Genomic DNA, 25,663 nt, shown 5'->3' on the forward strand with positions numbered 1-25,663 from the left:
ATTTTACAATAATATTATTTCATTAATATTCACAGCATAATTAATTCACGCATCACAATTCCAGTATAACAAGCAGAACAAAACTGGTCCCATAACAAATAATTTGTGAAAATAGTCGATGCTAAAACTATGGTAGATAATCTCATCTGCAAATTCGCCAACTGAAACAAGCATTTTACCTACTGTATACCTAAATGCAAAGGACGACTGTGCAGTAACGCGTGGCAATGCCAAAATCTACTGAAAGAGGGCAAACAACAAAGTCGAGGGTTTACATAACAGCTGGTGAAACGTGAAATCAGTACGAGAAAACGCTAAAATAATGTGGAACTATGATGATAAAATTAAACTCACTGCTCTGCGCTAATTGCTTTGAATCAACACTGTAAGAATATTTACAATAACTTTACAAGGCTTGCGTAGTAGGGAATATCCTCTAACTACTGTATACAATTACAAGAAGCAGAGCTACTATCACCACCCAGCTCACCACAAACAGCCATCGGGACATAGCCATTCAAACCACTCCAAATTCCACTGTACAGTAAGCTCTGAATGAATATACAACAATCAGATACCGTCCTCAACCTAATCTCGATGGCTCCTGGAAGGGCGCTTGTTGACATCATCTTAACTTTAAATAAGCCATCCTCCCCGATGGTTCAGATAAAAATGGTGTACCAGCAGCAAAATGCCAGATATGGCGTGCTCGTTCGAACCAAAATCCTACAATGACTGAGCTAAATCTATCCATCAGGATCCAGTGGTTCTCCAGAACACTCATCTGGAGCAGCTTCCTCCTCCTTCGGAAGGCACCGGATTGGGACATAGACGTACCCTTTAGGTAATCGCTGGTTCTTCATTGAGGCTTGATCTGAAGTCATTACCAGCTCTTTCTCAAAAGTTTCCATATGCTGTACATGCAAGAAACTGGTTAACATCTAAATTCCAGCAAATAATGCATATCAAATATCTAACCATACATCCAACTAAAGGCATGGATGTTTCCTGTTATGAAGAATGTCAAACCTAATGAATCAGATGGAACAAGACTCTACCTTTCTGTAGCTCAATCGCTTGTCCCCGTCATCTGTAGAATTGCAAGAAGCTCTATAAGGGATTTGCTTCCCAGAAAATGAAGCTCGTTGTGCAGGTTTTTGTGTGACAGGGTTGGGTGATATAGAACTATCATCAGTCTTCTGATCATTGTCCATAGGCACAGGAAACTTAATGCGTCGTTTTCCTGCTACAGCACTGTCTACTGTTATGTCATCTGATCTTTGTATTGTTTCACTGCCTGATTTATAGCCATCAGTGTAGCCTTTAATGGATGTTGTAGTAGCTGAATCTGAACTAACATCAGGTTGGAAGTAAGGGTGTCGAGTCAGAGCAGATAAAACAGCATTGTCTCTACTTGAAGCTAGAATATCATGTGAGCAAAGGATTACTTCCCGCTGCAAATCAAGAAACAACCATCAGGCCAACACACCAGAAAAACATGCAGCATAAAAGAAGAATAAAGCAAATCCCACATTTCGTGCAATATCTACGAACAACAACAACAAACCTACTATAAAATCCCACAAGTGGGGTCTGGGGAGGATAGTGTATATGCAGACCTTACCCCTACCTTGAGGGTAGAGAGGAAGCAACATAACAAGATAACAACAGCAAGATAACAAGCGGAATAATCAATATGTAGTAATAGAGATCTAACAATAGTAGAATACAAGGCTAACTACTAGTACTACTGGTAAGGGGAAGATACACACTCGACTACCTACCAACCTTCTACCCCAATTCTCGACTTCCACACCTTTCTATCAAGGGTCATGTTTTCAGTGAGCTGAAGCAACGGTAAATCCTGCTTAATCACCTCTCCGCAGTACTTCTTTGGCCTACCTCTGCCTCTCTTCAGACCCACCAAGGTCAACCTCCCGCACCTCCTCAGTGGGGGCGTCTGTGATTCTCCTCTTCACATGACCAAACCATCTAAGCCTCGTTTCCCGCATCTTGTCCTCCACTGAGGCTACTCCCACCCTGTTCCAAATATCTTCATTCCTAATCTTATCAATCTTGGTATACCCGCACATCCATCTCAACATCCTCATTTCTGCTACTTTCATCTTCTGGACATGGGAGTTCTTGATTGGCCAACGCTCTGCTCCACACAATAAGGTCGATCTGACAACCACCCTGTAAAACTTACCCTTAAGTTTAGGTGGCACATTCTTATCACACAGAACACCGGATGCGAGACTTTATTTCACCTCCGCTCCAATACGATGTGTAACATCCTCAACAATCTCCCCATTTTCTTGGATAATAAACCCTAGGTACTTGAAACTATATTTGTGTATCAAGCCTCGTGTTTGCTCCATTGGTCTTTTCACTGAACTTGCACTCTAAGTACTCAGTCTTGATTCTACTCAGCTTCAAACCTTTATACAGAGTCTGTCTCCAAACTTCTAGTCTCGGGTTAACACTGTCTCACGTCTCGTCAATCGGTACAATATCATCCGCAATAACATACACCATGGCACCGCCAAGGCAAATAAAATGGGCTAAGAATCGACCCCTGTTGAAACCCCATCACAATTGGTACGTGGTCCGAACCCCCATCCCTCACTATCCTCACCCGTATTTTAGCTCCATCATACATGTCCTTAATCACTCTAGTGTAAGCAACATGAACAACCCTAGCCTCCAAACATCTCTATAGAATCCCCCTCGAGACTTTGTCGTATGCTTTCTCTAGATCAATTCCCTCTTCCTCTCCCTATACTGCGCCACCAACCTCCTTACAAGGTGAATGGCTTTCGTAGTCGAACGCCCAGGCATGAATCTGAACTGGCTTTCGGAAATAGACACGCTCGTCTTCACCCTCGCTTTCACTACCCTCTCCCAAACTTCCATAGTGTGGCTCAACAGCTTGATACACTTATAGTTGCTGCAATTTTGGATATCACCCTTATTTTTGTACACCGGAATCATCATACTCCACCTCCATTCGTGAGGCATCTTCTTTGTCCTAAACATGATGTTAAACAATCCAGTGAGCCATTCCAAGCATGTTCTGCCCATGCTCTTCAAAAATTCTACTTTTTCATCAGGCCCGATCGTTATTCCCTTGCTCATCTTACGCATAGCCCTCTCGACCTCTCCAATCTTAATACGCCTACAAAAACCAAAATCTCGATGACTCTCGGAGTGCTCCAAATCACCAACACAATACCCATGTCCCCTTCTTCATTTAGGAGTTTATGGATGTATGTCTATCATCTGTCTAATATGCGCCTCTTCTATAGTCTTGTCTTCTTCGTCTTTGATGCACTTCACTTGATCCAGGTCACGAGCCCTCCTTTCTCTCACCTTGGCTAGCCTATATAGCTTCTTGTCCCCCACCATTGTCGCTAAGTTCTTCGTACAAACGTCCAAATGCTACCGTCTTAGCCGTCGTAACCGCTAACTTTGCCTCCTTCTTGGCCCTCTTGTACTACTCCCTATTCTTCCTCTTCTCCTCCTCGTCCTTGCTCTCCGCCAGCTTCAAGTACGCCGCTTTCTTGGCTTCAACTTTTCTTTGGACCTCTCCATTCCACCACCACTCCCCTTTGTGCCCTCCAAAGTAACCTTCCGAGACCCTAGCAGCTTCCCTAATGCATTTCGCTGTCATGGTCCACATACTACCCGCGTCCCCATTACTCCTCCATGCCCCCATAACCACCAACTTCTCCCCCAACACCTAAGTTTTGTCCTTAGTCAAGGCTCCCCACTTGATCTTAGGTAGACCATGCACAACCCTTTTCTTCCTCCTCCTCCTCCTCCTGATCTCCAAGTCCATCACCAAGAGCCTATATTGGGTCAAGAGATTCTCATTGGGAATAACCTTGTAATCCATGCAAAGGCCACTATCACACTTACTAAGGAGTAGGTAATCAATCTAGGTCTTGGCCAGCGTACTTTGAAAGGTAACCAAGTGCTCCTCCTTTGGAAAAAGGTGCAATATCTATAGTACTAAAAAGAATGTTTCTTACCATAGAAACAATTGATTCAAATCAGACAAAGTAAAGCACAATCACAAGATTGTAATAATACAAGACACCAAACTAACAATATGCAAACGAAACAAGTAAAAAGCTTGTACCAGCAATGCAACAAAAGTGATGAGTTTGACAAGGCAGCGGCAAACAGTGATATCAAACAGAAAAAATGCAGGAAGAGTATTCACAACTGCCATCAATCTGCAAAGAGCATGGGAACGAAAGAAAAGGTACCTTCAGCTTCTCTCTCTTAACAATTCTTTCGCATAATAGCCGTAATCGCTCCAATTCAACCTGCACATGAAGATTTGAAAGGATAAGGATCTTCGCCACTCCGGTATGAGCAAAAATATTCTAGATAGATAGACAAAAACAGAACGCTTCAATATCAGATTCCAACAGTAGCTCACAACTGCAGCATATAATGGAAAGGACCTTCATAGACTGGGATAACAGCCACAAAAGATTTACAAGCCAAAGCATAAAATTTGCACTTTGAGCAGCGTCCAACCCTGAATACAATCCTATAACAAGTTGTCCTGAGAAACTATTGAATAAACACATAGAGCCTAAAATCAACCACCCCTTCCATCTTTTCTGGGAAAAAAGCAGAAAGAAAAACAACAGCAAGGAGGCATGTTTGACTCAAAATAACAGATGCGTACTTTGTGAGGATGGATATGAAGATGCGAACCATCTTTTTATTCACTGTAAGGTCATTTCTCAAATAGGGAGAGCGATTCTGAATCTTTTAGAGCTGAAATAGTGTATGCCAGAAAGCACAAAAATTACTCCTCTATACAGAAAGTAACGAACAGAGACATGAAACCAGTGTTTGAAAAGGCAATCGCTTCGTCGCTTTAAGCGCGAAGCGACAAGGCATCGATTTTCCCAAAGAGAGGCGACTCGACCGTGTGAAGCGCACGCTTCAGTGGACAAAGAGACGAAGCGATGAAGTGATCGCTTCTATTAAAAAATCGCAGTTGGGCCCTTTTTTTAAAAAAAAAAAAGATTGGGTCTGTTTATAAATCATACAAAACAGACCCCTAAGCTCGCTTCTGTAATTGCTCGACAAAACAGAGATCCCTTCTCTCTTCTTCATCGACAAAACTAGGGTTTCCAAGTAATTTTCTTCTTCTCCTTTCTTCGTCTTCCTTATTCTTTCTTTTTTCTTCTGAGTTCTGACAAGAAGAGTCCAGCGCTGGTTTGATTCTTCTGCTTCCTTTCTCCTTGTTTCTTCCATTATTTATATATGTTATATTTTTCAGTTTTTTTTATTTTTAGTGTATATTTCAGTATATAAAATTAATTATTATATATATGTTATATTTTCAGTTTATTTGATTAATTTTATATGTATTTCATTTTAGAAAATTCATTATTATATATATATATATATGTTATATTTTAGTTTATTTGATTTTTTAATGTGTATTTCAGTTTATATAATTAATTATTATATATATGTTATATTTTCAGATTGATTAATTTTAAAATGTATTTCAGTTTAGAAAATTAATTATTATTATTATTATTATATATATATATATATATATATTTTATATTTTAGTTTATTTGATTTTTTTAATGTATATTTCAGTTTATAAATTAATTATTATATATATTATATGTATTTTAAGAATTGCGCTTCACTTCAATGAAGCTGCGCTTCGCTTTTGAAGCGAGGCGAGCCTCTGTCGCTTTTTTGCGCTCAAAAACACTGCATGAAACCATTTTGTAACGCTATCCTTGCAGCTATTTGGTGAGTGTTTTGGAAGGAGAGAAACCAGCGGATCTTTTAAGGAAGAAAGGACTGTCTGAGGAAGATCAGATACAGATGTATCTTTACATTAGCATACTGGTGTAAGCTGACAAATGTATATGACGTTGCTACTTTTGATAGAATTCCTCAATTATGTGCAGTAAGGTCTTGAGTCTTTGCTTTTTGTATTGCACACCCCAATGCACCTACTCGGTGTCACTTTTTTAGTAATACTCACCTTACCTTATCCAAAAAATAAAAAAGCTCCAAGTACTAATGTTCCTTTGCTTTCCACCATGTTCTAAATTTGTTGAACCAAAAAGTTAAATCAAAATCAAAAAAAAGACATGATTAAGGTTTGTCGGACCCAGTTCAACTACTTACAACACCAACTGGATTAAAACAACCTGGTTCAGATTAAAATTTTAGACAGCAAATCATATTGAATTTGAAACTCCTGCATGCCAACTAAGCCAACCTCACATCACACGACAGTAAGTTGTTCAAAGAAACATCCTGGTAAAAGAAAGGAGCTCCTGATTAAAAAAAACTGTAAAATTGCTCAAAATATCGTTTGTAAAATTGGATTTATGAACATCAACTGTAGTTGCAGGCACAATAAGGACTTAAGAAACAAGAAATCTGTTGCCGACTACAAATAGTAACTTGGTCTATAGTTTAACCCCAAGGTTTAGTCTTCACTTCTTTCTTAGGAAGGACCCAATAGGAGTCATTTTCTCCATCTTCTTGATAAGCCCGGGGTCAGTTTCTCTTAAATTACACAAGCTTCTCTTTAGCGCCAAAAGGGAGCTAGGCCATATCAAGATACAGGGTGTCCTCCCAACTCCCAAAACAAGAACAATATACCATTCAGGGGAAAAAAAGTTTTTCTTTGGGGTAGTTCTCTTGCTCCAACATCTTGCAAACGACATGGCAAAAATAGAGACTTTCAGGCAGTAAAAAGAAGAATCTGTGACCTTGGTAGTTGGTAGTATAGTCACTTGTTCTATTTTCCTTTTAGGCACCGGGTTATACTGGACCTATTCTCGTTACTAAGATTTGGAAGAAGAGGCCACCTACGGTATATGATCCAACCCTGAACACTGTCTGAAATGCTTTCAGGATTTAACTGAATGGCTCACAAGCTTAAAGAAAATGGTTGTACGCATTTTCTTTTTTGACATGAAGAGTGAAATTGCTTGTACGTTTCAAACTCTTTGGTCCAGCATAACTTTTGTGATTCTCTATTTTCTAAGTATTGCTTTTATTTCCAGTAGCTTTTGCTCATGCATGTCTATATATTAAACACAGCCTTCAAAAGCGTCTCACTTGCAACCCGTCTCTTCTTTTTTTTCTTTCTACATTAATAGGTCATTGATAATGCACAGCACAGCAGACACCAAATATGACTATGTCAGTAGCGTGCAAATTAATAGCCATGGAGATCAAAACTGAAAAGCGGAAAAAAAAAAAAAAAAACAGTCCCCAATTTCTAGACCCACCAGCTACTCTGTCCAACACCCTCTTAATAGTATCCTATTTCCTAAGTGAACATATAAAATTTATATCGAACTGGTGCAACTAACTGTCAATTCTCCTACTTAAACTGTCCATGCAGCAGATGTCTATGTTCCATCGCAACCATAAAATATGATTGAAAGCACTATGTCTAATACACTATTTAGTGTTTAGCAGAATTAATAACCATGGAGATGAAAATTGAAAAGTGACAAAAAATCAAAAACATGGGAAAAAACCAAAGAAAAATGAACGGGACAGCAAGACAACTTATGCAACTTGAAACATGATAGATAATCAGGCAAATATCATCACTTACCCTGACTTGCTTCAGGCTCTTCAGTTCTTCCACCCCATGTCTCTGAGTCTCAGACTGATCAGATGTGATAAACAATGAGTATATGACACAAGTACTAATCACTAGAGAAACTTGCACCCATTACATGGACAAAGACAACACCAACCTTAAGTCTCTGTTCCAAACTATGTTTATCACAATATGCTTTATGCTGCAGCTTGCCACCGTTAGTTCTCATGATCAAAAAGAAGCCAGCACTTCTAGCACAAGAGGGATGGAATGTGCTCTGACAGTGACCATAACTACACTGCAAGTAATACAGTAGTATTCCAATAAACAAACTAAGTTTAACACAATTTCAAAATGCAAAAAAAGCCCTATCACATCTTTTACCTTAGTGCATACACCTTTTCTCCGCTGGCATACGAGGCAGACATCGTTACCCTTGGGGACAGTTGCCTGCCATTATCACAATGATTGATACGATAACTATTACATAGACTATGCAAGTCCAGCTTTCCAGACCTAAAGACAACTGTATTGAGCAAAAGACATTCTTATTCTGCTAAGCACGTACCATTCCCTCTATTTGTTGTACCTGCCCTCTTTTGAAAGTTGATTCAAAGGCCCACTACAGAACAAAAAGAAATTAGTGCATTCATCAGTGCAACAAAGTAAATAAAACTAGTGTGTGATTATGAATAGCTAAACATGAAGATTGCATTTTACTTCAGCACAGAAGGCATGAACCCATTGACCATCATTTGACTTTCTAAAAGCGCCAGCAGTACCACCACATAACCCACATTCTGCAATAAAACAAGGTTTCTCCTTCTCCCAAAGATTAGAAGCTTGAGCTCCAGAGCCCCCAGATGACAATAAATCCGCGCATAGTTCACAATACCAAGGACCTGTTGAGTTTCTTACACTTCGATAGCAATCCAAGTGAACAGCAACCTATGAACAAGGATAATTTGAACTCAGGAAAAGATTTTAAAAGGAAGAATAGGAATGCAGTGCTTCCTACCTTGCAGCTGGTACAAACTAGGATGGGATTTAAAATGGTCTCGGCCCGTCTGCAGACATCACAAGTTCTGGCATGGTCTTTCAAAAAATCTGAACCTGGCTGGACAAGATCAGAGTTAGTCTCTGGTAATATCCGCACACTGGTTGGCCTTGAAAGCGTCTCCTTGACACGAGGATGCTGTTGGGAAGAAAGCCTAAGCCTTTCATTGGTAGCATTCATCTTCAAAACACCCAGCATAGAAGAAGAAAAAAACAAATAAACTCAGTATGGCGACAACAAGATTAAAATTCTGATATAGTTGTTAATATTACTTCAGCGGCTCTCAAGTCCTAACGTAAATAGACTTACAACCTCCTGGTGCATAGATTCTTCTACATTATCTTTCCTCAATGATGAAATCCTAGACGATGCGGCAGCTGCAGCAGTTGCAGCAGCCAGTACAGTCTGAGCCTCCTTATGTCGTTTTTCTTTCCTTCCTTGCTTTTTGGCTTCCCTAAGCTCATAAAGATACTGGCTAACGAGAACAGCATCCCATTCTCGTTGTCTAGCAGCATCAGTCTCCTGTTGGAGACTATTCACAACCTTAACAATTAAATCATCTGCAAAGAAAATCAAATGACCATCAGTTAATTCAACAACAATAGCCATGAGTTCTGGCACATGAAAAAGCTCAGCAAGAGGTGCATGTTATTTTCTGCAATTCTCATACAAGAAAAGGAGGCAATAATGCTAAAACGCGCAAATGGGAGATGGGGTTTATAGCAGAGACCACTAAAACGTTTCCTTGCAGCAGCATTACAAAGCAGTCTGTGCTGGTAATAAACGAGCTCTCCTTCCAGCTCATCTGCTGGTGAAAGCTCAAGCAGGCCCATATTACTTGCCTTCACCAACTGTTCAAGGCATGCACCATTCAATTTGAGAATGTTGCCAGAAGTTGACTGTAGAAAATGTTGACTGCAGCAGATTCCTGAACTGGAAGATGCTTCAATTTGAGAAACTTCTCCGTGTCTCAAATCTGCGAGCATAATAAATAACATGAAGTTCAATATACAAGTGACATCCACAAGCTTTTACCATAATAATCACGAATATTACCATCCAAAGGGGATCTGTTCTCCATTTGCCTTAATCTATTCTGAATAAGAGGGTGAATGTAGGAGCTACGGAAAGCTTCATGCTTACTGCATGAAGAAAATATAAATGCTGGTAAAGCTCAATAGTTAAAATGACGTAGCTCAAAAAGTAGCTACAAGTCACAACTAAACATAAAGTATAGAATACTTACAGGACATCCGGTAAGTGGTTAAAAGAAACTGAAGAAATAGTGCTGCTCGTATCAGCAACTGTCACAAGATTCTGATCAGATAAAGCACCCTGCTCCACTTGACCATTGTCAAGGCTGTGGACTGAAACCTTAGATGGCTCTGCAGCCAAATTATTCACAGATTAATTTTGAGAATGGCAAAAGGCAGTAAATATACAAGCTCATTATTACATTATAGCTTCACTAAAGAGAAATTCTCCTTACATCTCATCACAAGCAAACACTGTACAGATATAAACAAGAAGAGGCATAGTTAGTACTTAAAACTAGTTCTTCAATGACATTAAAATTAACCGACATTGTAAAGCATAACGCAAAGGCAGTTTCACCATTTCAAGATTTTATCGGAGGTGGATTTGGTTCCAAGTCAGTTTTCAACAATAAGCAACCAAAACTCGCACTCAAATACCAAAATAGGCTCAGACGAAAACAGAACTAACCCCGTCGTTCAGGTTGAAAAACAATAGATAGCATAAGGTAAGCGAAATGTCTACATTGAAAGACAGATAAGAAGGAGTTTGGAGCAAGGAAACTAATCGATCACATGGATTGGATGCTTGATAAGCTAAAGAGATTATCCTTTGAAGACGAGAAAAATATGGTCTATATGGTTGTGACCCATGAGCTGATAGAATACAGGACCGCGGACCACTCTTTCAATTAAAGCAGCTAGAGCTGGAGAATAAACCCGGCAGCTTTGGTTATGTTGCTAAGAGTAATTTGTATCCAATTAGTTTCACAATTGTTGTTACTGGACTTTTTAGATGCTTTATTTTTCATTTTTCTTTTTTTTGATGAAGCAAAAGTTTCGTTGCTAGCATCAAGTGGATGCAAAAAGATAGTACAAGGATATTACAATTGAGCTCGCAAAGAAATGCAAATTAGTTCCTTGTACAAAGGTGCCTATTCTAAAACCAGGGTGCTAAGAAACTGCACAAAAAAAAAAAAAAAAAAAAAAAAATCAGGGGTATCTACAGGGGTTACATTGAACCAACTAAATAGATACAAGAGGGATCTAGTTTTTTTTTTTTGTTGTTGTTGTTGATATTGTACAAGAAGCATCTAGCCACGAAAGAGTGATCCGGAGTTGACAAACCATCAAAGAATCCTCTATTCTTTTCTTTCTATAAGCACCAGCATATACTAGCTGGGATCATCTATCAAATGGTTTTTGATGATAAGAGTGATTGGACTTTTATATGCTTTATTATTTTACACGGGTCTTTAGGATTTTCAGTATGTAGTTTAATATTGTTTTTTATCATGTCACCTCTGGACAAAAGCAACCAGCTCGCAAGAAAAATACTTGACTATCACCTGCTTCAACCAATAGCTGGTTACCTTAGTCTGTCATTTCAATCATTAATCCGCAGGATTCTAAGTGTCAATATGCTAGCTTTCGAACTTTCAATGAAAATTTTATTAGGAAATAGCACCCACAGAGTGTGTGACGTGTGCATCTCAGTAAAATAGCTACATGTGAAAAGAACTAAGGAAATTAATCGTCCTATCTACAAGTGTCAAATGATCGCTTAAACTAAGGAAATTAATCATCCTATCTACAAGTGTCAAATGCTCGCTTGAACTCTCAGAAAACTCTTTTTTACATATGTATGAATTTATCCTAATATTTCAGCAGTTTCCCAACAAAAAATTATACTCCCTCCTCTTAATCGAATTATTTTCTTTTAGTTCCTCAGCAAACAATGGCCTATTTTGTTAGATCTTCACTAAGTAAAGCTTAATATATAAAAGTAACATTTCTTTATCAAAAATATCTAGAAGCAATACACTTCAGATCATTTTATTTAATGTTGCATCTTTTAGCCTTTTCACATCTTCCAACAATGATATGACCGTATATACTGACCTCAAAAGGTCGAAAATTATTTGGCTAATTCACAAATTAACCACTAATATTCAAATATAATAACTCGTTCACCCTTTTTTTCTTGACCTCGAGTGGAAGTCATCAAGGTAATACAACTTGGGGCTACTAAATTAACACGGATCTCTTTCCCTTTTGCCAAATTACTCTTCCTCTACTCTTTTGTCTATTAATGTTTTTTCTTTCTTCTTGCCCATATCAGCAACGAAGAAAGATATTACAGTCTCCAGCTTTTTAGCGCTAAAGGCAATCTAAAACTCGCCACTTGTTAAAATAACTTGATACAGTTGGAAATTAAACATCACCAATCTCAGAATGGAATAAAATATAGGATTTTGAAAGAGCAGAGAACCTGCTTGAATGAGAAGGTTGGCTGGGAGCTAATGACTAGAGAGACAGTATAGGTTTTGTAGTGCACATAAGGTATGACAACAAACCCAACATATAAAGTAGCAAGCACAATCTTAGCATGAATGAGGAGATTTTACATCGGTAAAATGGCAAGGCTCTGGAAATTTTACTACATGATAGTGTGATGATGGGGGCTAACGAGAAGTTCAGGCATTTATATTTTATGGGTAAGTATGCATTAGTTCTTCCAGTAGGCTTGTCTAAAGAAATTTAGTTTACCAATCACAGAAAAACATAACTAGTTATCCAAAATTTATATAACCATGCTACAGGAAGTTGGTTCATTTTACAGAATCCCCCCCCCCCCACCAAAAAATAAAGACCATAAAAAACTAAAGATGCACCTATATCCCAACTCGGAATCTAATGGGGAAGTCACACAAAGAAAATATGTATATATATTTAGTTGGTGGAATTGCACAACAGCCTCTGCAGGCATTTATCGAGGACTTGGCAAGATCATGCATTAGCCTCAGATGGAACCGTCTAGTTTCCAAGGCCCAAGACCGCAGGGGGAAAAAGATAAATCCCATATACAAGAGATATAAGCTATGTTGCTCGAACTCTCCGAAAGAGTTGCCGGGTGCGTGTCGGATCCTCCAAAAATAGTGTATTTTTGAAGGATCCGCCACGGGTGCGGCATCATTTTGAAGAGTCCGCGCAACATAGGATATAAGTGAAAAAGGAGTTGATATACAAAAAGCTTTTTGCTCACTTTTATTTTTTATTATCTTAAGCCTTTTTTTATCAAGCTTTATTATCTTAAACCTATTAACCGTTTTGGCAATTTCTTGTTTCTCATTAATATTTCATCTTATTCTTCTGGAAGAACATACTCTTTTAGCAATATTATAAGATAGATATGCAACTCCCTCCGTCCCAATTTATGTGACCGTGTTTAACTGGGCACAAAGTTTAAGAAAGTAAGGAAGACATTTGAAACGTGTGTTCTAAAACAAGCCATAGACATTTGTGTGGCTATAAATCATCTCGCTAAGGGTAGAATCTGAAGTATAATTGTTTCTAAATAAGGAATATGAAGTTCTTCTGGGAACAGGCTAAAATGAAAAGTATGACACATCAATTGGGACAGAGGGAGTATTATGTAAGTTCGATATCAATAAAATCATATATATTGTTTGTCTAACTAAACTTACCTAAATCCTCATTAGTTATAAGTTTGTAAAGTTGGCCAAAGTACTCGAACAAGGAAACCTAGCATAAACAGGAAATAGGTTTTTCCAAAAGAAATAGCATAAAATCGACGCACATTATGGTGTAGCCACGTGAAAATCCCGTCAACAAGGTGAATATTTTAGTTGTTGTGTCATCAACCAAGGCAACATTGAGACAAAGAAATCAAATCAAAAAAGCCAAAAATATCCACACGCACATGCTGCATAAGCTATCAAATGAATAAGAGTTGCATAGTTTTCTGACCATCTGAAACAAAACCTATTAATTATAGTATGATTTGAATAAGTATCTAAAGTTACCTTGTAAATAGATAATCAATATTTATTAAAAATAATTATATTTAATCAATTTAGAGTTAAATTGAAATTGTGTTGTAAATTAATTTGCATTTAAACCAATTTAGTATTAAAAATTTTGCAATAATAAGCTCATTATTAGTGTCAACAACTTTAAGGGCATTCAGTCACTTTAACAGAAAAACATGCTTACCAGCACCTTTTACCACCAAACATACCGACTGTTTATTTTCGGTTTCAGCACTTTTATCCAAACACGCAATTGCTTATTCATAAAATCAGCTCCAGCACTTAAAAGTGTCTATTAGCTCTTGGTACTTAAAAGATACTGCTATTCAGCTAATCCAAACGGGCTCTGACTCAACCCAAGGTCCCCCATTGTCGTGATACCAGTTCATTGTTGGCTAGACAATTTTTCATTTTTCAACGACCTCTCTATAACAGCATCCCTATATAACAACACTTCACTATAAAAGCCAAGCTTTTCCGGAACCAATTTTTATGTTATGTTATAATATATGTTCTCTATAACAGCACTTCGTTATAACATCTAAAAATATTCGGAACAAACGAGGTTGTTATAGAGAGGTTTGACTGTACTAAACACCAAACCGGTGTCAAAAGTATATGCAAGATGCTTATGACACTATAATCGTCCATATGTATCTAATTTGTCGTCTATCTATAAAACAGGTATTCTCTATTCACAAGAAATACAAGTGAAATAAAAAGACATTTATTAATTGCAGAACCTTTGACAATTGATATCATTTCAGCAACATAATAAATGAACAAAAAAAGACAATGTTCCTACAAAGGTTAAGCTACATATTCCTCACATGCAGACCGAAATCAGTAATCTGTAATGCAAACCTTCATCATTGTTGGAATTGCCTGCAAGAGTGGCTTTTGAAGGAACAATCTCGGGCATAACCTGTACAGGAACAAGATAGGAAAGAACATTACCTCTAACTAATTTAAAGTCACACCCTTTAACAAGAATAAATAATCAATCACAGACTAAATCAGTTCAATAGGTCACAAAATCTCGGTGCCCCTTACATAGGGAAGATTCAGATCACCAAAGGGCATCAAAGATATAGTGGTCGGCCAATTACCAAACAAGTCTTGAGAGGGATTATAAGATTAACAGAATACCTTGACCAGAATATTCCCAAATGAAAATTTTTGTTATTGATAAGGTCAAGATGGGAATAATTTCTAAGTACTTCAAAAGCCAAACACCAACATTACAAATACCGAAACAGATCATGATTACAATTGCAAAAACGAGAAATGTAGACCCGTCAGGAGCATTTTCTCACGGAAGTAAAAGGTCTCAAAAATGATCTTATCCTGTTAAAATCCAATGCAAGAATCAAGAGGGTGCTATAAGGAAAATGGCTGTGACATGAAGGGACCACATTTATTATGGCATAGGGAAGATCAAGAGATGGGTAGTTCTCGGCAAGGCAACAAAACGCAACGTGTGAGCCAATGGGAAGGAATTACGAAAGAAATGGAAGTCTATATAGATGAAAATGACATGATACATGTTTGGCAAGACTAATGGTGAGGGGAAGTATCACAGAAGGAGGCATCCCAAGGTTTGTACCACTAGTGAGATAACAGTATCCAGCCTTACGAGGAGGAACTTTCAAGGCGTTTTGAGGGGTACAAGGTTCAAGAGGAACATATAGGACTAGGAACGGGAGGAAATTCAAGAGGATTTTTTTTATGATGATGTTCTTGTTCTTTTCTTCATTTTTTTTTTTTGGGGGGGGGGGGGAGGGGGGATAAGGTCAAGAGGTTTTCTTTTATTTTTAAAAGATAAAGTAAGTTCAAGAGGTTTTTCAAAAAAAAGATACAGCCACAATTTAGGGGAGAGTGGGGAAGGTTAGAACACTTTGGGGAGGACCACGGGCGGGATGATTCACGATGACGACCTTTTATATGAGATTCACTAAAGAGGGCATCAGGAGAGAAGTGTGGAAGGAAATTTTGAGTATGAAGACGCCGAAAAGAATTGCTTCTTCTCCTGGGGCGCAGCATGAGTCCTTACTGATTTATAGGAACAGGGTGAGAGTTATGGTAAATTGGTCTCATATGTTTAAAAATCGGCCTTCCTTGCTGATATAATTACAGGAAGGGCATGAGAGTTTTCGTAAATTTGTCCCATATCCGCACAAATTGCAGGGAGTATAGAGATCAAACTATCATTTTACTTTGCAGGATACTACCCACCTATGAGCCCTCAATTTTGCGATGTTTAACATGAGCATTACAAATATCAGAGGAGAAAACAGTTGAAAGCTGAAGAATATGAAGAATCAGAGGGAGAAGGAAAGAAGCCAGGAAAAGATATGGAGCTAGAGATAGAAATTCATTATAGTATGACACAATTATTGCTTCGTTTCTCTTGTACTACAATTTTTTTCAAGCATGTCTTAAGTTTTTTTAAGAATAAAATATTGTAATTTAGAGTATTTTTTAAGTAGTTTCCAAATATTATATCAAAAAGAACTTGAGGAATCAATGTTTAAATTCACACCGAATATTGCATGCTTTAGTCCTTGAAATTTAAAGCCCCCCATTCATTGCCACGCATCTCCATTATCAAGGTTCACACCGTGCTGCTATAGAAGTCTAGAGAACTGCTAAATAAGCCAGAAAAGAAGGAAATAATCTTCCAAAGAAAGATAGCATAATTCAAAAACATCTATAGCTACCATCGATGTGAAAGACACTAATAGGTTCCTAGTCAGATTATCTTTTCCAAGCTTAACAGCCATCGCCCAACAACTTAAGCCCTAATAGCATAACACAAATCAGAACACGGTAATCACAAGTTTTATTATACCACAGTGTCGCACTTCTTAGGCATGGCATGGTCAATAAGTAACAACTTTTCGCAACTCAAATTTGCTCCATTTTCATGCTTTAGTGGGCGTTTGGACATAAGAATTGTAAAATTCCAAAACATGGTGAAAAAGTTTTTCAAGTGAAAATGGTATTTGAAAGATAGCTTTAGTGGGCTCTAGAATTGTGTTTGGACATGAATATAATTTTGGGTTGTTTTTGAAGTTTTGTGAGTGATTTGAGTGAAAATTTTAAAAAACACCTTTTTGGAGTTTTTCAAATTTTCAAAAATTTCCAAAATGCATCTTCAAGTGAAAATTGAAAATTTTATGAACAAACGCTGATTTCGAAAAAAAGTGAAATTTTTTTGGAAAAACGGAAATTTTGTTTATGTCCAAACGGGCTCTTAGTCTTCTCTCTTTCTGTTCCAAAATTCACTGATTCTAGTGTTCAATCAGAAATACCATACTCAATGTGATTCATACCAAAAGCCTAAACTGGAAAAAATGAACCTTGACTCCAGCAACTAATGTGCAGTTTAGTTCCAAACTTTAACCTTAGTACAGAACACAATGTCAATATCAAACGAATGTCATGTCAAAGCCACTCTCATGAAAATTTGGCTTCTTTTCAGTTGATGTTTTACCAAAGCAAGTAAATCATCACTACCGGGCCCTTCGAGCTGGCAACGGGAGGTGGCCTGCTCATTGGCCTATAGGAGGCAGAAGCGCTACAGCCTTACCCCAACCACACTTAACCAACTCAGTGAAACTAATTCCATTCAACCAACCTAATTCAAATATAATCAAATAACCAAAATCATAAAACATTTTTCATACCTGCTGCAAACCAGCAGACGGAAACTCTATTGGACAACTTGAATCTTCCCTTCCAACCACACTAGTTTTAGCTTCATCCGATGATACTCCATCAGTGTTGAGTGTCTCCTTAGCTGGAAAAAGTGATTCACCATCTTTCACAACCCTGACATTGTTTTTGGTTCTTCTCCGAGGTGGTACAGACTTGACGCGGACGAAGTCCGTAATCTCGGGTTCTGTTACTCTAATGGAATCCAAACCATCCACCACACCAGCCTCAACTTTTGGAGCTATTGTGGATTTAATTTTAACTTTTAGAGTTTTCTGTAAACTTCCAATATAAGCATGATTCTTCAACCACTTAGCTAACTTGAACTGTATGTCAGGAACCATTTTATCATCCTGCAATTAGCAGAATTGTGGATCAAGAAAAGTATCTGTATGTTACCAAAAAGAAATCAGCTCGACCAATAACTTCAACAGAAACAGAAAGCTTCAGTTTTTCATCAGGTGTATAATACAAAAAAGGTAGGACAAGACTAGTAGAACAAAAGGATATTACCTTGAGCATTGAGTCCAACAAGTCTGAAGATACAGCAATCTCCGCAGCGACATCTTTTACATCAACTTTTTTCTGCTCTATTAACTAAAAAAGCAATGAATAGATTCAGTATTTTATAAACTAAAGTGGCATATAAAACTGGAATAAAAAGATCAAAAAGATAGCTTCCACAGGTTAAAAGCGCAGATACCAAATCTTACGTCACATATCCAAGGTCATACTTAATTCCCAGAACAAATCAGTCACACAAGGTCCAAAAGCCCATCATATCTTATTTAATTTTTGTACTGGGCACGCCAACATCTACTTGGACACTTCTGCAACTCCAATGGGCATTAATGTAATTCTGCTTCCCTGTTTTCTGCTATATCCAACTTGTTTTCTTGGTAGCCTAATCAAATGTTTTCTGAAGAATAAATAGGGTTTCTTTTTTTAGTAAATGGAAAAGTGACTATAGGATTATCTTGTCCTTTCCTTTGACCAAGGCTCTAAAATGGAAAGAAAGAAGATGGAATTCGCTGATGGACTTGGGCACTAAATTGTGTTTATGCTCTTTGAATAAAAAAGCTACTATTGTTTTTTTTAGGTGGCTGAAGGAGGAAATGGAGATAGGGTTAAGGCTATACCTGAGAAAACATATATGCGAAGACTAATATATTTGCTTGACATAGCTGTAAATTCTGTATCTCATTACAGCTTTCAAAATTTGCCAACATGATCTAGGAGTCTGTGAATGTACCATTGCTACTTAGTCTAGATGCGGTAATACCTTTTTTAATATCACGGTGAAATTTAGCTGATCAGCCACATCACTATCTTTGTTTACACATAAATCCCTATTAACAGGCTGCTGTGAAATGCCACATTCTGTTTGACGTTTAAGGTTCAAGTCCTTCTCTGGCAGCTCTTGCTGTTGTAATGCATCATCATTCAACTTATCTAAACCCGAGATAGAATTGTCCACGTGCAGCACCCTTTTGTCTCCATTTCTTAAGCCAAGCTTTAACTTGTGTGGTTTGGCTGTGACTGATGCTGCCAACTGATTGTTATCTGTGGGGCAAGAAACATCTACTGCAGGATCTCTAACTTGTTGACTGCCACTATTGACCTGTAAATCTGAATGCTTCAAGCAGAACGCGCGCAATTCAACCTAAAAGCATTGCACACAACAGGTAAAAAGTAATAAGGAAGATATTTTAATCAATATGTGTGTTGCAAAATGAAATGGATCAAAACTACATCTAGTACAAAATGACATCAGTTCAGAACCAAAATCGAAAACGAAAAAAAAATTAGCAGTTCAACATTACAGGAAAAAAAGCCATTACAGGAAAATTAACAATTTCGCAAAGCAGAAGACCAGAAGAATAGAGCTCACATCATCACATCCAAGTTTCCCCCATATCTCCATTCTGTGGCTTGCCTCCCTCGCACATATAGGATGGAAAGAAGTCCTACAAGATCCTACAACCATTAAGAGGAGAAATTAACAAGGAACAAGCCCGAAAAGTCTATAGAAATAGTATAGGGCAAACAATTCCGTTAGACAGGATCTTTCAGTTTATTTTGTTTTTCTTCTCTCCAAGCAATATAGGGGCAGAAATTGAACAGTAATGCAAGGGGAGTGGGGGAAGGGGGTGGGGAGAGAGAGAGAAGCAAACTGCATCAACAATTTAAAGGAAAAGATATTCAACTCTACCCAAATATTTAGCATGTAAGGTGACCACCTTCTAACTGAACCAACTTATTCACTGACAGAACAAATATCCAAAATCCGACTTAGACGGATGGAAACTGATGACTGTCTGTTGCTGAAATTGCATTGTGGTGTAAATAGTTTGCCCAGTAGTTAGAGATTACATTCCATCGTTGAGAAAAAACTTATAAAGATTGCAAACCACGAGAGTGTTTTTACAGATCTGCAAAATTTAATACTCCAATGGAGCAAAATACGGTTATATTGGAAGAACCAGTCTAAAATTTGAAAGATGCGTGAGTTGATTGACCACCTGCAACTACACCTAATCCAACATCGATGATTCCCTCAGAATAGCTCAAAAACCCATCATGGCAGATCTTTCGGCCATTGAGCAACCCCCCCCCCAAAAAAAAAAGGTAAAAAGAGTGTAATTGCGAGTTGCGACGGAAAGCAAACGATCCAAATTAGCAAAACGAGATGACCATAGTCAATAGAAGATATTCTCCCATTCTGTCTTCACTATATTCAATTTTTAAGGCTTTTTAAGAGTTAGAATCAACTATCAATAGCAACCAAACATTTTGGAATTATCTCTTCAACAAAAAAAGGTGGAAAAACAAAGAATAAATAGCCATTCCCCTAATTCTTTTTATAAAGAAGGTAAAGTAATTTTATAAATTAAAACAGCACAAAGAATGTGCGATTGGGACTGTACAAGATAGCAAAAGAACGAAAAACAAAAGTATGCCCCAACTAATCTTGTTGGGATTCTAATGTTTGTAGAGCCAATTCAGTCATTGCCCTAATTCTTAATTCATTGCCTTCAATTAGTAGTCTTTTTGTAAGAACTTGGATTCATATATGAAAATTCATCCGTTCTTCCACACATAAGTCTTTAAATTATCAAATATTTGGAAAGACATTTTTTTAATAACCGAGAAATCCATGAGCGTCAGTGGCGCACGGTTCGAAACTCGGTGGATAATGGGCCTAACCATCTATCTTTCTCCACTTAAACAAGGCTTTTGTTTCCATTTAGGTTCAAGCCCGTGAAGTGAGCCTAACCCATTGTGCTCTTAACACTAGAGGAATGCCCCAGGGCTATTTGGAAAGACACTTGAATGTTAATATCAACACCTCAATTGTACATACTCCAACAGTTATTTGGTTGTTCGAGCTCAACTCGAGCATTATAGGAACCCAGCTTGAGCACAATTTAAATACTAAACAAGCTTTATTGTGACTCGTATACAAGCTTGGCTTGATAAAGTAAATAAACTGAAGTTTTAATTGAAGGTCACATACCATAACATATACTCCCATATTTTATGTGCATACTTTCCTTTTCATTTTGTCTCAAAAAGAATAACACATTTCTATATTTAGAAAAATTTAACTTTAAACTTCACCATTTATCCTTAATGAGATAATTTATAGCCACACAAATATCTATGGCTTGTTTTAGACCACAATTTCAAAAGTATTTCTTTCTTCTTAAACACCGTCACATACAATGTGTTAGAGAGAGTAATGTATTTCTATTTTAAGGATAAAGACTTTAGTCTGTAAGGTTTTCATCTTAGCATAAAAATAAGGCATTGAGTAGATATATACCAAAGACATTGATAGTGACCAAAAATCATCCAAGCTCAAGTTTACAAACTCAGCTCATCCCGTTACTATTCTCGATCAAAGTTGAGTCTCAGCTCATATAATATAATGAACAAGATAAGTTAATGAGACCTCTGTCTTTTTAAGGGATAGATCAGAAAAACTACACTATGTGTCAACAACTAAATACATGGTGTGAGGTAAGGTTAACCACAATCATCAACCAATTATCCCGAGGATCTATACACACATGGGTATTTCCGTTTACACCAAAAGAGTAAATGAAAATAGAAAAGATTTCTAATAAGCTCTTTATTTGCAATATAAGCTCATCCACAAGCTTAAAGTCTAAACAATGACCTAGTTTTGACGGTGCGGTATTATCGCACAGTCTCTCCATGATGCGGAATTGCATCCTAGACTCCTTTTAGAGACTAAAACCCCCTCATCCCCACAGCTGGAAATTTCAGGCCAATAATTGGGAAGCATCTACCTTCCAAGAAGGACATCACGCAGGGAGGGGGGGAAAGGGGGATCAAGCCATATACCAAAATGGATCTTTGAAAGGTCAAGATTAAGCAAACTAAGCGGATCCAATGCATATCTTATCCTCAAAGTAATTAGTATTAGCTTCCAATTCAAATCATAATCGACTTCTTGAAACAAAGAAAACACGGCCTTTCCCTTGTGTATCTATGAGACTCTTTGGCAAGTTGAGAATATGTAAGAATCAATCAATTTGATGTCCATTAAACCCGTGTTGTCAAAGGCTCATTTAAGGCGCGCTTAAGCCCTGAAGCTCAAAAAAGCTCAAGGAGGACGCTTTGCCTCGCTTTAGTTGCGCTTCAGTGTAAGGCAAGGCACTAAGGCGTGCGCCTCATTACCCATGCTTTCTCTCTTGAATCAAGCGGCACTAAAAAACAACTATAATCAGAAATAAGTGTATTAGCTGCTAAGGGAAACATTATCAATGAATTTGTTACTTTGTTCTTGAAATACATATAAATTTTTATTTATTTCCTTCATTGCGCCTTTTTTAACTAAAGCCCACACTTTAAATGCGCTTTGCGCTTAAATCCCAGATAGACCTAGAGCGCTTTTTAGAGCTTTTTGCCTTTGACAACACTGCATTAAACTGGAAAAGCGAAAGAAAAACATACAACTTCTAAGTGGTAAGTACTACAAATCCCCTCAAACTGCAAAAAGCCTTCGCGTGACGGACACCAAGCAACTTCCCATCACTGAAAAGAAAGTATTCCTTATATGAGCCTTTCAATCACTAACGCTATTCAAGGGTCTGCTTAAAAGCCAAGCAGCAATTTCAGCTTCAACTCTGAGCTGTAACTTTTATAGATTTACTGGTCAAATTCTCTGATCCAATGACCTCCTCATACCCTACTGACCAAAATATTTGAGAAAAGTTAGGTCAACACCAGTTGGTAACTGGTCAGAAAGGTGAAAAAGCACGAATAAAAGAGAAAAACACCCCAACTCCCACAGACAAAATGAGAAAACAGAAAACAAGGAAAAATCACGACCTAAACAGTATAATCTGCCGGAAACTTTCCACATTCTCTTAAACAATGAAAGTTAACAGCTCCAAGAACAAATCAGAAAAAATAACAGAGATATCAAATTCACATTGTACTGAATCGTAGCTCTATCCTGATTTCCTACTTCATTGAAACTCCAAAGCCGCGTTTCAAGAAGTAAATATCAGGAAAAATCCACTCTTTTACATGATTTGTAGGGAGAGAGGGGAAGAAGAAGAACAGAATTATGAGGGACTTGCAACTTAGGTCAAACAAAAACACGAGCTAAGCCTGGCATTTAAGTGGAGAAGGGTAGAGGGGCGACCCATTGTCCCCGAGTTTGGAAGGTAGCGGTTGGTCCTCAGACATATTCCAATCAACAAAAAAAGGTGCATAATGAACACTGCAATCAAATACTAAGATTTATTTAATCTTAACTCTTGCTCAGGTACAAATGATTGATAAAATAAGATGACAGCCTAAGAAAACTGAGATGAGCATATACAAGATATGTCAAACAGAAATTCTTTAGTAAAAGACTACAGCATGAAGTCACTTGCTATGAAACAGAAAGAGTCCTAACTATGTCAACTAGTAGCTCCCCATAAACCAAACATCTTCGAGAAAGCCATCTAACGAAGAAATGCAGGAACTGTAAAGTAAGGAAGCAGCAAAACATACCATTAGTGCACCGAACACACGCCCCACGTTTCCCCTTGCAGAGATAACAAATTAACTTTTTCCGTGTATCCTTTATACCATCAATATTCATTATCGGCTCCATCATCCTAGTATTCTCAATATATACCTCAGGCATCCACTGACAACAAAACAAGTGAGCAAACTCCAGACAAGAAGATTCTTCTCTTTTCCTACAAGGTTTCATGGCACCACCGCTTTTTGGGCAAAGAACACATGGCAGCTTGCCGTTACTTACCATCTCATCATTCTTTTGCTTGCACCAAGAACACAACCAACTGCCATCAACATCATCCTGCACACCATAACATCTCTGATGAACAACCATACTGCAAGCACTACAAACTATCAATCTGTTCAACACATCACCATGGTCACCTAAACTACAATAGTCACAAAATTCAGCTGACCCTTCTACGGGACGAGCAACTAGAAGCTTCTCCAACCCTGCATCTCCACCCAAAAGCTTCCTTTTCTTTGAGGGTCGTTCAGAGGCAAGATATATCTTATTCCTAGAACCTAATAGCCATTCTAACCCACTCAGTGGCAAACAAGAGGATGACGAACATGGCTTCACATTCACATTTCCATCCTTTTCTTCTTTAACAAATTCAGTTTCCCTTCCTCCTTCACTGTCCACATCCATAAATTGATCACTCTCCTTATTATCTTCTTCTTTAACCAACACTCCACTATTGCTTACACCACTACCCACATTGTCAAATGTAGTAGGAATGAACAATAATTTCTGATTATCATTACCCAAAAACTCGAACGACCCAAGTTTATACAATCTATCAATATCTTCCACAGATAATTCACGAAAGTATTCCTCAACTTCGTCCCAGAATCCACTATTACGACCGCCCTTTTGCCGCGAAGATGACTTCTTCTTCTTCGTTTCAATTCCTCCATGAGACTTCTTGTGTCGTTTTCTACTATCAGAATGCTTATTTAACAACTGCGCTAAGTTATTGGGTAAAGTAAGGTGCACGGTAGAGGAAGAAGACGGCTGTGACTGAGAAGTAGAATCCTCGGTATCGAAAGGACTACTTTGGCACAAAGCTTTTCTCGCCTGGGAATAGAAGTCTAACGCACTTTCAGTTTTTTCTGGTTGTTGGGGCATTTCCGTAATTTTATCAAACTCTGAGGGCTTTTCTGTAATTTCATCATTTTTCGAAACCCTAGGGATAGATATTGGGCATGGCTTTTCCTCCGTAAATACCCTACCCATCATCTTCCTCGGCCGCAGACATCTCCCCCCGCCGCCACCGTCACCACCACCAGTCATCGACGCCACCATCCACTCCCACAACCACCCTTCCAACATTCCATTACCGCCACTTCCGCCGCCGCGACAACCGGAAAAACTTATCTCCACACAAATCTATAAAAGATAAGATAACGCTCTCAGATTTGTAATTTCCTTTTCGGAGAAATAGAGAAAGATGTATGGATAGTTCGTGGGAAATAGGGAAAGCTAGGGTTAGGGTTTGTTGTTTTTGGGGGGCGTAATATTTTTATCGTCGGGGCCTATTTTTTGGATCCCTTTTTTTCCTTTTTTTTTCCTTTTTTCAGGTATTTCGATTTTTGGAAGAGTCGCGATTTTCGGTAGAACAGAGAACGGGTAACGTTAGAGAGAGATAGAGAGATGTTTTTATTTTATTCCTTTTTATTTTGTTTCGGTTTTAAGTACGTGACACAATACACTTGGGGTATTTAAAAAGAAAAAGACGTGGCAAATGGCATAGAGAGAATAGGACGAATATCTTTTTTGACCTTTTTGCATGAGAATTCGCACCGGATTCTGTAATTTACCGCCATAAATGAACTGCTATTTCTTTTTTATTTCTTTTTCTAGTAATAGTACTTTCTTTTCTTTTCTTTGAGGTATTTGCTTTTTTGAGATTGAGGGTGTGTATGTGTTTGGTAAGAAGAAAAACGTTTACCATGAAAAAAGTTTTCTTAGAAATTTAATTATCCTTCTAAAAATTTACACAAACTCAAAAGAACTAATGTGCTACTTTATTTTTTTACGCAAAAACAACGTCGAAATTTGTGCTCCATAACTAAAAATATACTCTTTTTTGGTTGAAAAGGAAAGTACTCTTTCTGCAATACG

At 37.8% G+C, this 25,663-nt stretch overlaps 1 protein-coding gene across 3 annotated transcripts; it reads right to left on the reverse strand.

Moving 5' to 3' along the window:
• Positions 1–339: 339 nt before the first annotated feature.
• Positions 340–25,215, reverse strand: LOC104243434 (uncharacterized). Of its 3 annotated transcripts, none has more exons than XM_070172162.1 (19): positions 23,524–25,215; positions 19,379–19,464; positions 18,770–19,150; positions 18,001–18,084; positions 17,460–17,840; positions 14,635–14,695; positions 9,931–10,069; positions 9,741–9,826; positions 9,415–9,660; positions 8,997–9,244; positions 8,646–8,864; positions 8,348–8,575; positions 8,196–8,249; positions 8,012–8,077; positions 7,785–7,925; positions 7,640–7,693; positions 4,275–4,334; positions 1,059–1,454; positions 340–914 (listed from the first exon to the last, which is right to left on the reverse strand). In XM_070172162.1, the coding sequence occupies exons 1-19, from the start codon at positions 24,869–24,871 to the stop codon at positions 747–749; spliced, it is 4,446 nt and encodes a 1,481-aa protein (XP_070028263.1). In that variant the 5' UTR covers positions 24,872–25,215; the 3' UTR covers positions 340–746. The 3 variants fall into 3 exon arrangements, 2 of the variants coding, with proteins under 2 accessions (XP_070028263.1, XP_009796919.1); XM_009798617.2 differs by having other exon boundaries at positions 8,994–9,244; XR_011406888.1 differs by lacking the exons at positions 340–914; positions 1,059–1,454; positions 4,275–4,334 and having other exon boundaries at positions 7,785–7,920; positions 8,994–9,244.
• Positions 25,216–25,663: the final 448 nt, after the last annotated feature.

The sequence above is a fragment of the Nicotiana sylvestris genome, chromosome 4, assembly GCF_000393655.2.
Source record: "Nicotiana sylvestris chromosome 4, ASM39365v2, whole genome shotgun sequence".
Taxonomy (NCBI): Eukaryota; Viridiplantae; Streptophyta; class Magnoliopsida; order Solanales; family Solanaceae; genus Nicotiana; species Nicotiana sylvestris.

Excerpts from the sequence above, each read along its gene's own strand:
- LOC104243434 (XM_009798617.2), bottom strand. The coding sequence starts at position 24,871 with ATGTTGGAAGGGTGGTTGTGGGAGTGGATGGTGGCGTCGATGACTGGT. Across the intron at positions 9,827-9,930 it reads AACCACTTACCGGATGTCCT|TAAGCATGAAGCTTTCCGTA; the intron begins GTAAGTATTCTA and ends TTCTTCATGCAG. Across the intron at positions 8,078-8,195 it reads TACAACAAATAGAGGGAATG|GCAACTGTCCCCAAGGGTAA; the intron begins GTACGTGCTTAG and ends TGATAATGGCAG.